General features: G+C 47.5%; 1 protein-coding gene across 1 annotated transcript in view; it reads left to right on the top strand.

The window, feature by feature from the left end:
• Positions 1 to 1,652: 1,652 nt before the first annotated feature.
• LOC112073468 (programmed cell death protein 10) overlaps positions 1,653 to 17,794 on the top strand; it is a 22,357-nt gene continuing 6,215 nt past the window's right edge. The window contains exons 1-5 of the mRNA XM_024140756.2: positions 1,653 to 1,832; positions 4,825 to 5,028; positions 6,415 to 6,468; positions 14,987 to 15,104; positions 17,150 to 17,276. Coding sequence (XP_023996524.1) covers positions 4,939 to 5,028; positions 6,415 to 6,468; positions 14,987 to 15,104; positions 17,150 to 17,276 — 389 coding nt within the window. The 5' untranslated portion in view covers positions 1,653 to 1,832; positions 4,825 to 4,938. The remainder of the gene's footprint in view (positions 1,833 to 4,824; positions 5,029 to 6,414; positions 6,469 to 14,986; positions 15,105 to 17,149; positions 17,277 to 17,794) is intronic.

Genomic DNA, 17,794 nt, shown 5'->3' with positions numbered 1-17,794 from the left:
TCCCTGCCTGGGAGGCACACACCAGCCACTCTTCAGTCTCAGACGAGGAAACCGTGGCAGCTTTCGTGCTACCTATCCTCTTATCGCCTCTGTGTCTGCACCAACTGCAAACACACACATATACCCCCCCCCACCAATGTGGCACAAGGCTGATTTTAAAGTAATTTATTACTGAAATTAAATTAATTCAGCACTCACTGGAATCAGAGGAGTGCACACACACACACACACACACACACACACACACACACACACACACACAACACACACACCACACACAAAACACACACACCACACACACACACACACACACACACACACACACACACACACACACACACAGGAGCCAAGTTCACAGCCAGCTCATCATCAGAGATTAACAAACGATACGTCATGGGATTAATGGGATTAATAACAACATATGGTTGTTCGGCTCAGTTTGTTTCTATGACGCATACAAGCAAAGTGGAGGATTTTTTTTTTCTCCATTGGCTTTGGTGGAGGTGCTGTAGGCCTAGTGACTTAAAACTGGTTTGCTATTTTTCAATCATTTTTAAGTAACACATTCTTGATCATTTGCATTAGCATTGTCATTCATGTGAGTCAAAATGTGTGTCATGGCAAAAATGTGTAGAATAGCAGGAAATTAGCTTTAAACTGCACATTTTTCTCTCAGCTTRATGGCAAAATGTGTAGAATAGCATTATAAAACTCCAACTGTTTTTCAACACTACTTGTGTTGAAAATGCAGGAAGTTAGCTGTTCAATAAACAACAATGTTTTCCTGGCCTGGGCGTGTGGTGCCGGGGTGGGATGTCAACCCTCTTATTATAACATAAAACACCTGAGAGAAYGAATTTCCAGTCAACAATCCATTTCAAGGACATTAGAGACCCACAATATTGTAATTGTGTCTCTGTGTGTGTCCTCAACTGGCTATCGATGATGCTACTGCCTTTAGTGAATAGATCAGCATTTTTGTTAGATTAATAGACTCAGTACAGACAAAATTATCATAAAGCACTAAGTGACAGAGAATATTCCTCGTGGTCGCCTAGTAACTTCATTTTTGCCATGGCATAAAACCGCACCTTTATAATGTGAAAACATGAACATATCACAAACTATGATAAAATCACCAATCGTCAAATCTAAACGTGAAAATGGCAGCAATCAAACAATTGATGTATAACTGATATACACACAATGCTTTGAACATATTTTTGCGTATTTCAGAAGATCGTAAATATGCCTTACCGAACGGTATCGGGTAGTTACTGTAGGGATGCTGTACGGTCTCTTGCGTTGCCTCGCTGGTTCTCTTCACCGCCGCGGCAGGTCGCTCTCCGAGCTAAATATTTTCGRTCTTGTCCCACCCTCTCCATGCGCTGATTGGTTCTTCACTACACTTCCTGCAAAACTACGCATTCTRTTGATTTCGGTACTTTTTTCTACTATCAATGTAAAAATGTTGTATGCCTGGAATGCAGTTTGTCTGTGAGAGAAGTAGTTTTTGTGTTTTCATTGGCTAAATAAGCCTGTTGATGCTTTAGTTGTTTCGTGTAGGACGCCACATAATTGCTTGAACTAGTTGGGAGTTGTAGTTTTTATAGTTACTATCCCTTTATCACTGACATAATTGGAGACGTAAGAAAAAACTACAACCGTCAACCCATTTGGTGGACAGCTGAAAAAAACCTTGCCCAGACAGTTTGATCATACAGAAAACTTCCGTCTTTGAATGAGAAAAGAAAACACTCGACTAGCTAATGCTAGTCACGGCAAATGAGCCTACTTCGGTCTAAATAAGCAGCATACCACGGTGTAAACAGGTATGTAGCTAAAGGCAACGTTACTATTTCACCAACTAACGTTAGAAAATCGTTTTTGTTTAGCTAGCTAACGTTGGRAACTTAGCGCATTCACACACATAGCTACCTTCCTGGATAATGATTCCTACAGATTGGCTATGGCAACTAACTACTATTTAGAAATTACCCTCATTGTTATTGGAGTATGTCTAGCTAACAGGTGATCATGATAGATAGATGTGTGTCGGTGGATTAGGACAATGAAATTACTAACTACAAGCAACGAAAAATGTGGTTATTATATAGGTAACCTTAAATTAGCTAGTTAAGATTCTTAGTCTGGTACTGCCAGTGGCAGGTGACACCCAGCTTGCTAAAATAGCTAGCTAACTAACAATCGACGAAACTTGTTTACGTAGCTAAGCGCTAGTTGGCTAACTAGCATCGGTTCAGCTTGCTTACGTAACTGGTTGGCTATCGACAATGCTACCGATTCCGTCAACGTCGCAAGGTAGCTGCTAGCTAGCCAGTCTCAGTCTGTCGAGACGGGACAAACTCTTTTCACCGCACTTCTATACAAAGTGATTTTCGTAGCAAGTTAGGAGAGCATTTTCCTAACCTTAACAGAAAACTAACTTGCTACGAAAAAGTCACTTCGCTATCATAGTGGCGTGAACTGCGTTAGCCCTGTCAAGACAGAGTCTAGGGGTCTATTTATTGTGCCGATTCTGTTAAAAATGGTCTCTTCAACGGAAGCGAACGAAACGAGTTATGTTAACCTTATGTTATGTTATCTGAATTTGTTCCATAGAAACTCTGGTGTTTGGACAAATGATTACACRGCAGTTTTCATCAAACGATGACATCATTATAATAAAATGTCATGAGTAGTTGGAAATGTAATTAGCTAATTTGAGAGACATCTGTTGTTGTGTTGTAACTGCTGTACATTTCTCCATAGCAGCTGGCTTATCTGATCAGTCAGCCGTCCACGCGCCTTACTTTATGTGACAAATGACTCTGTGGACATAAAATTAGGTTTAACAGCCAGTAATAAACCTATAAATTTTTACAATGTGATTAAGGCATTACTGCCTGAAATAACATATTAATGGACTTAGATGTATAGCTTGGTCTTTGTACCATGACAGACAAGACAATTGAGACCGTCATGTTCTGCAGGCCAGTAGCCCATCTAATCAGGTATTGCCCACAGTAAAGTTGGCCAGATAATAGTCAACGGAGAGGAGCATAGTGTTAGGTAAGAAAGAATGTGTCCAATCCGTTTCCTTTCCTCAGCCATTGTCCCCCCACTCTTCACTGATGGGTAAATGTGTCTAGTCTCACTATGGTGCCTTAAGGCTGCTATCAAGTCCTTTCAAATCAGTGACCATGAAGGAAATGAGTCAAGAAATGGACAGCTTGTTGCAAGATTATTGGGACATTGCCTAAGGCAGGGGTATCGAACTCATTCCATGGAGAGTCTAGTAAAAACCAAATCAAATCACATTTTATTGGTCACATACACATGGTTAGCAGATGTTAATGCGAGTGTAGTGAAATCCTTGTGCTTCTAGTTCCGACAGTGCAGTAATATCTAACAAGTAATATCTAACAATTCCACAACAAATGCCTAATGCACACACATCTATGTAAAGGAATGGAATAAGAATATATAAATATATGGATGAGCAATGACAGAGCGGCATAGGCAAGATGCAATAGATTATATAAAATACAGTATATACATATGAGATGAGTKATGCAAGATATGTAAACATTATTAAAGTGACTAGTGATCCAATTATTAAAGTGGCCAATGATTTCAAGTCTATGTAGACAGCAGCCTCTCTGTTAGTGATGGCTGTTTAACAGTCTGATGGCCTTGAGATAGAAGCTGTTTTTCAGTCTCTCCGTCCCAGCTTTGATGCACCTGTACTGACCTCTCCTTCTGGATGATAGCGGTGTGAACAGGCAGTGGCTCAGGTGGTTGTTGTCCTTGATGATCTTTTTGTCCTTCCTGTGTCATCGGGTGCTGTAGGTGTCATGGTATCTGTGGGTTTTCCTTTCAAATAACTCCTAGGCAACCAGGTGAGGGAGTTCTTTACTAATTACTGACTTTATTTCATCAATCAAGTACAAGGGAGGAGGGGAAATCCGCAGCCACTCGGCCATCCGTGGAATGAGTTTGACACGTGGAGTCTCAGCAGTGCTCTAGGGAAGAGTTGTGCTTGTGTTCTGCTCCAGGATCAGTTTTCCCTGCCTCCATCCTGATCTGAAAGGAATAAATAGTGGTGAAGCTGACCTGGGAGCAGTGCTCAGAGCAGCCACTAGCTATGGTTTTATTAACACCCTCTGAAGGCCATTGCCTGCCTGGCCAGAAATAGAACTGTCACCTTTCGTCAGCTGCGGCTGAGTCATGGAATCGCAGTGACAGAGGGAAAGAAACCGTCACTCAGTCGGGCTACTCAYTCAGTCAGTATCTGCAGAACAAGGGCAGCATTGACACTCCCTCCCTGGCCTGAAATTGCATCCAGTTACACACAGTGAAGTGCTGCCTGGTAATGGCCCAGGGTGACGTCATACAGATAGATAATGCTGCTGAAAGTGTCAGTCAGAGTAGGAGGAAAGAGAAACTTATCATGCTTGTTCAGATGCACAGGTGTACACAGGCAGGGCAGGTGTATTGTAGAGCTTAGGCTCTGTGTCTGTCTCTGTCTCTCCACACCCACCGCCCTGCACCACATGTTTGACTTTGAACCGGAGCCAGATGGAATGTTTACCTGGTTATATAATGTCATCGCCCTCCGAGGCTAGACCTCGTTTGTTGACGTAGACATTACTAGGACAGAAAAACAAGGCCTAAATTTAGACCTCACCCAGAAGCAATGAAAATAGCCTAAATTAGGTATTATAGTGATGAAGTAGGCTATGTAATGTTGGATTGTCTTTTCTGTCCTTTGCCTCCCATTCTATGCCTCATACCCTTTCTCCCCCCGTCTTTTCTCCTCAGGTCCTGCCCCCACAGCCTTCTCTTCTCTGAGTGTTGTAGTGAGTGATTGAGGTGAGCCCCGGTAGCAGCCTTCACTCCATACACATATACAGAAACGTTGGCCTCTGGACGAGGATGACAATGGAAGAGATGAAGAATGAAGCAGAGACGACCTCAATGGTTTCCATGACACTCTACACTGTGATGTACCCCGTCTTCCACGAGGTAAGGAGGAAAGGATTTGGTAAAGACAGGATGTAGTGTTTCTTGAATGGGGCGTGTGCGTGCTCTGGCCTCTAAGGTTATAACACAAATGTAACTACCCTTAGACACGAGGGAGGGATGGGGGAGAGAGTGTGGTTGGATAGGATAAATAGGGACAGGGTAAATGGATCTCTATAAAATGTGTGTTGTGGACAGAATCACGGAATACAGACATAAAAACCGAATTCGGCCATATTCAAAAATGTATTGATGAACTAAATGTATWGAATTTATTTGAAAATTCAGTAATTTGGCCAAGATTGTCATATGACATGAACAAAATGCATCAGGGATTCATACMTTCCTTCATCTTGCTGAAGAGGAAACTGCACAGCAACGCCCCTTTCTGTGTGAGAGCGTTTGTCTACCACTTTGTGTTGCCGTTATCGGTGATGCTAATTTAATGACAACTGTTTTGTTGTGGACTCAGAACTTCCAATTGTGTTGTTTTTCTATTAAAACAGTCTGCTTTTGATAGTGAGAACCTGAACAAATGGGGGTAAACAGAAATCTAGAAAAACAAAGAGGAGGAAAACAGAATCCGGCAAAAAAAATGAATCAGATTTTCAAGGGTCGTATAGGTGTCAGTTGGCAGGAAGATAAAAACAGAGGGAATGGAGACAGAGTGGAAGAAGACGGGTAGTCACAGATCACAGAGAGAGCAGCGTGAGTTTGTGTTTAAAGGGGTGAGGGTGGTAGGGAAGAGCGAGGGATGGAGGAGTGTGATAATTACTGTGTGTAGCACCAGTGTCTCTCTGATGATGCAAAGGATTTCCCTGTGGCCACTTTAATGTGGGGAGGTTGCTGTTTCACTGACTCAGCTAGTCCAGGTATTAGTCACACACACACACGACTACTATCCTTCCGGGYACCAAACATTTTATTCCCATTCAAAATCCTATTTTCCCTAATCGTAAACCCAAACTCCTAAACCATAAATTACCACTTTTCCTTGTGGGGACTGACAAAATGTCCCCACTTGTCAACATGTTCCTGGTTTTACTCTCGTTGTAAGGACTCCTAGTACCCACAAGGAGAGTAAAACCAATAACACACAGGCTTGTTTTGTTCAATGCTGTTTGTGTACCAGTGTACTGTAGTTTTTGTTGTTGTCTGCAGTGTTAGCTAATGAGATGGTTTTTCCATGTATGTAGCTACTAACTATGCATTTTGAAGTGTTTTCATGTTTTGGTAATTAGTATTGGTGTATGCTTTCCTAGTTTGTGAGATGTGTATATGCTATGTTAATGAGAAGATGGTATCTGTTTGTGAGATGTATATATTCTATGTTAATGAGAAGATGGTATCTGTAAGAAGTGTTTTAATGCAGTGATAATGTGTTTACAGTTGGAGAGAGTGAACCTGTCGGCAGCACAGACCCTGAGGGCAGCGTTTATAAAGGTAAGGAGGTGGAGGGACAGGGCAGCGTTTATAAAGGTAAGGAGGTGGAGGGACAGGCGCGTTTATAAAGGTAAGGAGGTGAGGGACAGCGGCAGCGTTTATAAAGGTAGGAGGTGGAGGGACAGGGAGCGTTTATAAAGTAAGGAGGTGGAGGGACAGGGCAGCGTTTATAAAGGTAGGAGGTGGAGGACAGGGCAGCGTTTATAAAGGTAAGGAGATGGAGGGACAGGCAGCGTTTATACATGGGACGGGGCAGCGTCTTATACATGGAGGGACAGACAGCGTTTTATACATGGAGGGACAGGGCAGCGTTTATACATGGGGGGCGACAGCAGTTTATACATGGGGGGCGACAGGCAGCGTTTATACATGGGGGGCGACAGGGCAGCGTTTATACATGGAGGCGACAGGGCAGCGTTTATACAGGAGGGACGGACAGCGTTTATACATGGAGGGACAGGGCAGCGTTTATACATGGGGGGCGACAGGGCAAGCGTTTATACATGGGGCGACAGGGCAGCGTTTATACATGGAGGACAGGGCAGCGTATACATGAGGGCGACAGGACAGCGTTTATACATGGAGGGACAGGGCAGGTTATACTGGAGGGACAGGGCACGCGTTTATACATGGAGGGACAGGGCAGCGTTTATACATGGAGGGACAGGACAGCGTTTATACATGGAGGGACAGGGCAGCGTTTATACATGGAGGGACAGGACAGCGTTTTAACATGGAGGCAGGGCAGCGTTTATACATGGGGGCGACAGGGCAGCGTTTAAACTGGGGGGCGACAGGGCAGCTTTATCATGGGGGCGACAGGGCAGCGTTATACATGAGGGCGACAGGACAGCGTTTAATCATGGAGGGACAGGGCAGCGTTTATACATGGAGGGCGACAGGACAGCGTTTATTACATGGAGGGACAGGGGCAGCGTTTATACATGGAGGGACAGGGCGCGTTAACATGAGGGACAGGGCAGCGTTTATACATGGAGGGACAGGGCAGCGTTTATACATGGAGGGACAGGGCAGCGTTTATACATGGAGGGACAGGGCAGCGTTTATACATGGAGGGACAGGGCAGCGTTATACATGGAGGACAGGGCAGCGTTTATACATGGAGGGACAGGGCAGCGTTTATACATGGAGGGACAGGACAGCGTTTATACATGGAGGGACAGGGCAGCGTTTATACATGGGGGCGACAGGGCAGCGTTTATACATGGGGGCGACAGGGCAGCGTTTATACATGGGGGCACAGGGCAGCGTTTACATGGAGGGCGACAGGACGCGTTTATACATGGAGTGAAGGGCAGCGTTTTAAGGCGGCGAGGACAGCGTTAATAACATGGAGGGACAGGGCAGCGTTTATACAGTGGAGGGACAGGGCACGTTTATACATGGAGGGACAGGGCAGCGTTATACATGGAGGGACAGGGCAGCGTTTATAATGGAGGAGACAGGGCAGCGTTTATAAAGGTAAAGGAGGTGGAGGACAGGGCAGCGTTTATAAGGTAAGGAGGTGGAGCGAACGGGCAGCGTTTATAAAGGTAGGAGGTGGAGGGACAGGGCAGCGTTTATAAAGGTAAGGAGGTGGAGGGACAGGGCAGCGTTATAAAGGTAAGGAGGTGGAGGGACAGGGCACGTTATAAAGGTAAGGAGGTGGAGGGACAGGCAGCGTTTATAAAGGTAAGGAGGTGGAGGACAGGGCAGCGTTTATAAAGGTAAGGAGTGGAGGACAGGCAGCGTTATAAAGGTAAGGAGGGGAGGGACAGGCAGCGTTTATAAAGGTAAAGGAGGTGGAGGGACAGGGCACGTTTAAAAGGTAAGGAGTGAGGGACAGGCAGCGTTTATAAAGGTAAGGAGGTGGAGGGACAGGGCAGCGTTTATAAAGGTAAGGAGGTGGAGGGACAGGCAGCGTTTAAAAGGTAAGGAGTGGAGGGACAGGGCAGCGTTTATCATGGGACGGGGCAGCGTTTATACATGGAGGACAGGAAGCCGTTATACATGGAGGGACAGGCAGCGTTTATAATGGGGGCGACAGGGCAGCGTTTATACATGGGGGGACGGGCAGCGTTTATACATGGGGGGGACAGGGCAGCGTTTATACATGGAGGCGACAGGGCCAGCGTTTATACATGGAGGGCAGGCAGCGTTTATACATGAGGGACAGGACAGCGTTTTATACATGGAGGGACAGGGCAGCGTTTATAATGGAGGGGCGACAGGGCAGCGTTTATACATGGGGGGGACAGGGCAGCGTTATACATGGAGGGACAGGGCGCGTTTATACATGGAGGGCGACAGGACGCGTTATACATGGAGGGACAGGGCAGCGTTTATACATGGAGGGACAGGGCAGCGTTTATACATGAGGGACGGGCAGCGTTTAACAGGAGGGACGGACAGCGTTTATACATGGAGGGACAGGCACTCGTTTATACATGAGGGACAGGACAGCGTTTATACATGGAGGGACGGGCAGCGTTTATACATGGGGGGCGACAGGGGCACGCGTTATACATGGGGGGCGACAGGGCGCGTTTATACATGGGGGCGACAGGGCAGCGTTTATACATGGAGGGCGACAGGACAGCGTTTATACATGGAGGGACAGGGCAGCGTTTATACATGGAGGGCGACAGACAGCGTTTATACATGGAGCGGGCAGCGTTTATACATGGAGGGACAGGGCAGCGTTTATACATGGAGGGACAGGGGCAGCGTTTATCATGGAGGGACAGGCAGCGTTTATACATGGAGGACAGGGCAGCGTTTATACATGGAGGGACAGGGCAGCGTTTATACATGGAGGGACAGGGCAGCGTTTATACATGGAGGGACAGGGCAGCGTTTATACATGGAGGGACAGGGCAGGCGTTTATACATGGAGGGACAGGACAGCGTTATACATGGAGGACAGGGCAGCGTTTATACTGGGGGGCGACAGGGCAGCGTTTATACATGGGGCGACACGGGGCAGCGTTTATACATGGGGGGCGACAGGGCAGCGTTTATACATGGAGGGCGACAGGACAGCGTTTATACATGGATGACAGGGCAGCGTTTATACATGGAGGGCGACAGGACAGCGTTTTACGGAGGAAGGGCGGTTTATACATGGAGGGACGGGCAGCGTTTATAACATGGAGGGGACAGGGCAGCGTTTATAATGGAGGGACAGGGCAGCGTTTATACATGGAGGGACAGGGCAGCGTTTATACATGGAGGGACAGGCAGCGTTATACAGAGGACAGAAGGTTTATACATGGAGGGACAGGGCCAGCGTTTATACATGGAGGGACAGGGCAGCGTTTATACATGGAGGACAGGAGCGTTTATACATGGGGGGCACAGGGCAGCGGTTTATACATGGGGGCGACAGGGCAGCGTTTATACATGGGGGGCGACAGGGCAGCGTTTATACATGGGGGGCGACAGGGCAGCGTATACATGGGGCGACAGGCAGCGTTTATACATGGAGGGAAAGGGCAGCGTTTATACATGGAGGGACAGGACAGCGTTTATACATGGAGGGACAGGGCAGCGTTATACATGGGAGGATACATGGGCGACAGGGCAGCGTTTATACATGGAGGGACAGGGCAGCGTTATACTGGAGGCACAGGAAGCGTTTATACATGGAGGACAGGGCAGCGTTTATACATGGAGGGACAGGCAGCGTTTATACATGGAGGGACAGGGCAGCGTTTATACATGGAGGGACAGGACAGCGTTTATACATGGAGGGACAGGGCAGCTTTTATACATGGAGGACAGGACAGCGTTTATACATGGGGGACAGGCAGCGTTACATGGGGGCGACAGGGCAGCGTTTATACATGGGGCGACAGGGCAGCGTTTAACTATGGAGGGCGACAGGGACAGCTTTATACATGGAGGGACAGGCAGCGTTTTATACATGGAGGACAGGCAGCGTTATACATGGAGGACAGGGCGTTACTAGAGGACAGGGCAGCGTTTATACTGGAGGGACAGGACAGCGTTTATACATGGAGGGACGGGCAGCGTTTATACATGGGGGCGACAGGGCAGCGTTTATACATGGGGCGACAGGCAGCGTTTATACATGGCGGGACAGGCAGGTTTACATGGAGGCGACAGGAACGGTTTATACATGGAGGGACAGGGCACGTTTATACATGGAGGGACAGGGCAGCGTTTATACATGGAGGACAGGCAGCGTTTATACATGGGGGACGGACAGCGTTTAACATGGAGGGACAGGGCAGGTTTATACATGGAGGGGACAGACAGCGGTTTACAGGAGGGACAGGCAGCTGTTTATACTGGGCCAGGGCAGCGTTTATACATGGGGGGCGACAGGAGCATGCGTTTATACATGGGGGGCGACAGCGGCAGCGTTATACATGGAGGGCGACAGGACAGCGTTTATACATGAGGACAGGACAGCGTTTATACATGGAGGGACAGGGCAGCGTTTATACATGGAGGGACAGGACAGCGTTTATACATGGAGGGACAGGGCACGTTTATACATGGAGGGACAGGACAGCGTTTATACATGGGAGGGCGCAGGCAGCGTTTATCATGGAGGCGACAGGGCAGCGTTATACATGGAGGGGGACAGGGGCGTTTATACATGGGGCACAGGGGCAGCGTTTATACATGGAGAACGGAAGCGTTTTACATGGGGGCGACAGGGCAGCGTTTTATACATGGAGGGACAGGGCAGCGTTATACATGGGGGCGACAGGGCAGCGTTTATACATGCGCGGAGGCGACAGGGCAGCGTTTTACACTGGAGGGACAAGGCCAGCGTTATACATTGAGGGCGACAGGCAGCGTTTATACATGGAGGAGGACAGCGTTTATCGATGGAGGACAGGGCAGTTTATACATGGGGGCACAGGGCAGCGTTTATACATGGGGGCGACAGGGCAGCGTTTTACATGGAGGGACAGGACAGCGTTTATACATGGAGGGCGACAGGGCAGCGTTTATACATGGAGGGACAGGACAGCGTTTATACATGGAGGGACAGGGCAGCGTTTTACATGGAGGGACAGGGCAGCGTTTATACATGGGGGGACAGGGCAGCGTTTATACATGGAGGGCGACAGGGCAGCGTTTATACATGGAGGACAGGGCAGCGTTTACATGGGGGCGACAGGCAGCGTTTATACATGGAGGGACAGGGCAGCGTTTATACATGGGGGCGACAGGGCAGCGTTATACATGGGGGGCGACAGGCAGCGTTTATACATGGAGGGACAGGCAGCGTTTATACATGGGGGCGACAGGGCAGCGTTATACATGCGGGGCGACAGGGCAGCGTTTATACATGGAGGGACGGACAGCGTTATACAGGACGGGACAGCAGCGTTTATACATGGAGGGACAGGACAGCGTTTATACATGGGGGCGACAGGGCAGCGTTTATACATGAGGGCGACAGGCAGCGTTTACTGACATGGGGGCACAGGGAGCGTTTATACATGGAGGACAGGACAGCGTTTTATACATGGGCGACAGGGCCTGCGTTTAACATGGGAGGCGACAGGGCAGCGTTATACATGAGGGCACAGGGCAGCGTTTATACATGGGGCGACAGGGCAGCGTTTATACAGGGGGGCGAGGCAGCGTTATACATGGGGGCGAGGGGGTTATACATGGGGGCGACAGGGCAGCGTTATAACATGAGGCGACAGGCACGTTACATGGGGGACAGGCGTTTATACATGGAGGCGACAGGCAGCGTTTATTACATGGAGACAGGCAGCGTTTATACATGGGGGGCGACAGGGCACGTTTATACATGGAGGGACAGGGCAGGCGTTTACAATACATGGGGGCGACAGGCAGCGTTTATACATGGAGGACAGGACAGCGTTTATACATGGGCGACAGGGCGCGTTTATACATGGGAGGCAGGGCAGCTTTATACATGGAGGCGACAGGCAGCGTTTATACATGGGGGCGACAGGGCAGCGTTTATCAATGGGGGGCGACAGGGCAGCGTTATACCATGGGGGGCACAGGGCAGCGTTTATACATGGCGGGCGACAGGGCAGCGTTTATACATGGAGGACAGGCAGCGTTTAACTGGGGGCGACAGGGCAGCGTTTATACTGAGGGACAGGCAGAGTTTATAGCATTGGAGGCGACAGGACAGCGTTTATACATGGGGGCGACAGGGCAGCGTTTATACATGGAGGGACAGGGCAGCGTTATACAGAGGACAGGACAGGTTTATACATGGGGCGACAGGGCAGCGTTTATACATGGAGGGACAGGGCAGCGTTTATACATGGGGGCGACAGGGCAGCGTTTATACATGGAGGGACAGGACAGCGTTTATACATGGGGCGCAGGGCAGCGTTTATACGTAGCAGCTTTTACGGGGGCGAACAGGCAGCGTTTTACGGGGGGCGAAGGGCAGCGTTTATACATGGGGCGACAGGCAGCGTTTACTACATGGGGGCGACAGGCAGCGTTTATACTGGAGGGCACAGGGGCACGTTTATACATGGGGACAGGGCAGCGTTTATACAGGAGGGACAGGCAGCGTTTATACATGGGGGCGACAGGGCAGCGTTTATACATGGAGGGACAGGGCAGCGGTTATACATGGAGGCACAGGCAGCGTTTATACATGGGGGGCGACAGGGCAGCGTTATACATGGAGACAGGGCAGCGTTTATACATGGAGGGACAGGACAGCGTTTACTACATGGGGGGCGACAGGGGCAGCGTTATACATGGAGGACAGGGCAGCGTTTATACATGGGGGCGACAGGGCAGCGTTTATAATGAGGACAGAAGCGTTTATACATGGGGGCGAAGGGCAGCGTTTTATACAGTGGGAGGGACAGGGCAGCGTTTATACATGGGGGCACAGGCAGCGTTTATACATGGAGGGCGACAGGAAGCGTTTATACATGGGGCGACAGGGCGCGTTTATACATGGAGGACAGGGCAGCGTTTATACAGGGGGCGACAGGGCAGCGTTTATACATGGAGGGACAGGAAGCGTATCACATGGATGGCGACAGGGCAGCGTTATCACGTGGAGGGAAGGCAGCGTTTATACATGGGGGCGACAGGCAGCGTTTATCCAGGAGGGACAGGGCAGCGTTTATACATGGGGGGCGTAACGGGGCAGCAGGTTTAACATGGGGGGCGACAGGGCAGCGTTTATACATGGAGGGACAGGGCAGCGTTTATACATGGGGGGCGACAGGGCAGCGTTTATACATGGGGGGCGACAGGACAGCGTTTATACATGGGGCGACAGGCAGCGTTTATACATGGGGGACAGGGCAGCGTTTATACATGGGGGACAGGGCAGCGTTTTATACATGGGGCGACGGCAGCGTTTAACATGGAGGACAGGGCAGCGTTTATACATGGGGGGCGACAGGGCAGCGTTTATACATGGAGGACAGGACAGCGTTTATACATGGAGGGCGACGGCGCACGTTTATACGTGGAGGGACAGGCAGCGTTTATACATGGGGGCGACAGGGCAGCGTTTATACATGGAGGACAGGGCAGCGTTTATACATGGGGGGACAGGGCAGCGTTTATACATGGGGGCGACAGGGCAGCGTTTATACATGGGGGGCGACAGGGCAGCGTTTATACATGGGGGGCGACAGGCAGCGTTTATACATGGGGGGCGACAGGGCAGCGTTTTACATGGAGGGACAGGGCAGCGTTTATACATGGGGGCGACAGGCATTTGAGACGGGATAGAGGAGCTCACTTTGGTCAATTCAATTCAAGATAACCGTCGACACGAAGAAAGACTGCTCTTCTAATAACCCATTCCCACCATAGCCTGCTGGAGGACTGTTTTGAATTAGCAGCAGGTGCAGGATCCATAGCCACCTTCCTATCATAGAGGAAGCCTGAGCTGGAATGTGAAGCTAACTGAAACTGGCTAGCTTTAGAAAACCCAGAGTAGATCTAACTAGCTTCGTAAAATACCCCTGTGAGGGTTCCACTGATTCACATTTGATTGACAGTGTCTAACTCTGATCATGGGTCTGTGTTCTATTATCATAGACTGATGTGTGTGTTTTTGTGGTTGATTAGTAATGCCTGGTGTGTGTCTGCATATGTTCTGTGGCTTATTGTCCAGTGTTTCCCCTATTCATTTATCTCTGCTCCTAAATCATTGCCGCCACTCCAAAAATATATTTAAAAAACCAAACGCATATAAAGTATGTCGAAAAGATAATGAAGCTKTATATATTTTTTTAAAGATAATCTTTCGGAACTAACAATTGCCAAAATAAAAATGAGAGTCAGGGTGAATCTACAATTCTCCTAATGTCATGGCATGGGGCCCCCATTGATTTTGTTTACGTTTGCAAAATGTGCAGAATTACAGAAAATTTGCTTTAAAAGTAATTTTTCTTTTTTTTTATCCCCATGACAAAATGCTAGGGGAAACATTGTTGTCATAGACTGTGTTTTCTGTGGTTGATTAGCAGAGCCTGATGTGTGTTCTGTGGTTGATTGTCAGGCTGAGAAGGAGAACCCAGGGCTGACCCAGGACATCATCATGAAGATCCTGGAGAAGAAGAAAGTGGAGGTCAACTTCACTGAGTCACTACTGCGAATGGCTGCAGACGATGTGGAAGGTGTGTGTCTGTCTGTTTCTGATTGTGTGTGTCTCTCTGTTCTGCAGTGAATAACCTAGTCCTAGATGARGTTAGGTATTGTGCATCTGTGTACAGTACCGTCTCTCTCCTCAGGATGGTGCTGTTTCTCCACTAATAAAACAACCTCTCCTTCCTGTGAGACATTTCTTCCCTCCAGGCTTGAATTTTCTCTCCTGCATGGCCTGATTGWTGGTAGTAATGAATTTATGTGCACAGAATGAGAAGCTCAGCTATAGTTACACAGTTACACACAGTCACACCGTGATGTGAGGGCCTTTGCTTCTGTTTGAATACTAAATAAACAGTGCCTTCAGAAAGTATTCATACCCCTTGACTTATTCCACATTTAGTTTTTTCAGCCTGCACTCAAAATTGATGAAATATATTTGTTTTCTCACCCATCTACACACAATACCCCATAATAACAAAGTAAAAGCTTTGAATTACAAAAAAAACAAAAAACACCCTGAGTCAATTCATGTTCGAATAATCTTTGGCAGCAATTACAGCTGTGAGTCTTTCTGGGTACGTCTAAGAGCTTTGCACACCTGGATTGTACAATATTTGCACATTTATTCTTTTAAAAATTCTTCAAGCTCTGTCAAGTTGGTTGTTGATCATTGCTAGACAGCCATTTTCAAGGCTTGCCATAGATTTTCAAGCCGATTTTTATGTCAAAACTGTAACTCGTCCACTCCGGAACTTTCAATCTCGTCTTGGTAAATAACTCCAGTGTATAGATTTGGCCTTGTGTTATTGTCCTGGCTGAAATAAGAGTTTTCCGCTGTCTGTTGGAAAGCAGACTGAACCAATGTTTTTCCTCTAGGAGTTTGCCTGTGTTTAGCTCTATTCGTTTTCCTTTTTATCACAAAAAAAACTCCTAGTCCTTGCCGATGACAAGCATACCCATAACATGATGCAGCCACCATCATGAAAATATGTAAAGTGGTTCTCGTTGATGTTGTGCTGGATTTTCCCTGAACATAACACTTTGTATTCAGGACGTAAAGTGAATTTCTTTGCCCCATTTTTTTGCAGTATTACTTTAGTGCCTTATTGTGAACAGGATGCATGTTTTGGAATATTTTTTTTCTGTACAGTCTTCCTTATTTTCCATCTTTCAATTAGGTTAGTATTGTGGAGTAACTACAATGTTGATCACAGCCATTAAACTCTTAACTGTTTTAAAGCCACCATTGGCCTTATGGTGAAATCCCTGAGCGGTTTCCTTCCTCTCCGGCAACTGAGTTAGGAAGGACACCTGTGTCTTTTGTAGTGACTGGGTGTATTGATACACCATCCAACGTGTAATTAGTATCTTCACCATGATGAAATGGATATTCAATGTATTTTTTATCTACCAATAGGTGCCCTTTGCGAGGCATTGGAAAACCTCCCTGGTCTTTGGGATTAAATCTGTGTTTGAAATACACTGCTCAACTGATGGGACCTTACAGATAATTGTTTGTGTGGGGTACAGAGATGAGGTAGTCATTCAAAAGTATGTTAAACAATATTATTGRACYCAGAGTGAGTCCATGCAAGTTATTATGTAACTTGTTAAGCAAATATTTACTCCTGAACTTATTTAGGCTTGCCAGAACAAAGGGGTGACTCAAGGTATCAGTTTTMAATTAGTAAACATTTTGAAAAACATAATTTCACTTTGACATTATGGGTTATTGTGTGTATACCAGTGACAACATCTTAAATTCAGGCTGTAACACAATGTGTAAAAAGTCAAGGGGTGTGACTACTTTCTGAACGCTCTTTACCTCCTGCTGTCAGCAAGGTTACACTGCAGTGGCACCTTTTTCTAACTTTCCTCACACACTGAAAGTAGTGTGTGTGTGTGTGCATGCGCGTTCAGGCGCACACACAGACTGCTCTCTGGGTGGGGCTGTTCTGTCAGGGCCTGGAATGCTCTCTACATTCCACCGCTTCTTTTTGTTGACATGACTGTCTCCATGGTGACTAGTGCTGTGGCTCTCTTCCTGTGTGTGTGTGTGTGTGTGTGTGTATAGAGTTCATGATTGACAGGCCGGAGCAGGAGTTCCAGGACTTGAATGACAAGGCCCGGGCACTCAAACACATCCTCAGCAAGATCCCAGATGAAATCAACGACAGAGTACGCTTCTTACAGACCATCAAGTCAGTACACACTCGCTCGCAGACCTCCCAGCACACCCTCAGTGATGTGATTTAACACTTCACAAGCACACAGCTCTCCAAAAACACACTCATTCTCTTGTTCCCATTTTCTTTCCAATGTAATACTAAGTCTCAAGTAGTACACACACAATTATTCTCCCCCAGACTTATTCTTTCAGGGCTTGTTTCTGTCTTGGCTCAATTTGCCAGTTCTCAAATTGAATTTGTGTTTGTTGAGTCACTCTAAGTAACTTTGTCAGTGGAATATTTAGAAAAAATTGATTTGGAACATAGTAGAATTCTGCTGTATTTAAAAGTGCAGAGGGAGGAGGGGGGGAAGTGAGAGCGAAGAGGAGAAGAATGAGAGTGTGTCTGAGAGTAAGAGGTTCTAGAAAGGGGGTAAGGATGGAGAAAAGGTGAAGGAGTAAGAGAGGTGACATGGTTCAAGATGTCTGACTGCTGTTGCCTAAAAGAGTGAGAGGGGACATGTAAGATGTCTGACTGCTGTTGGCCTAAGA

Source organism: Salvelinus sp. IW2-2015, unplaced genomic scaffold (assembly GCF_002910315.2).
Source record: "Salvelinus sp. IW2-2015 unplaced genomic scaffold, ASM291031v2 Un_scaffold2270, whole genome shotgun sequence".
Taxonomy (NCBI): Eukaryota; Metazoa; Chordata; class Actinopteri; order Salmoniformes; family Salmonidae; genus Salvelinus; species Salvelinus sp. IW2-2015.
This window is presented reverse-complemented; position numbering and strand designations above follow the sequence as displayed.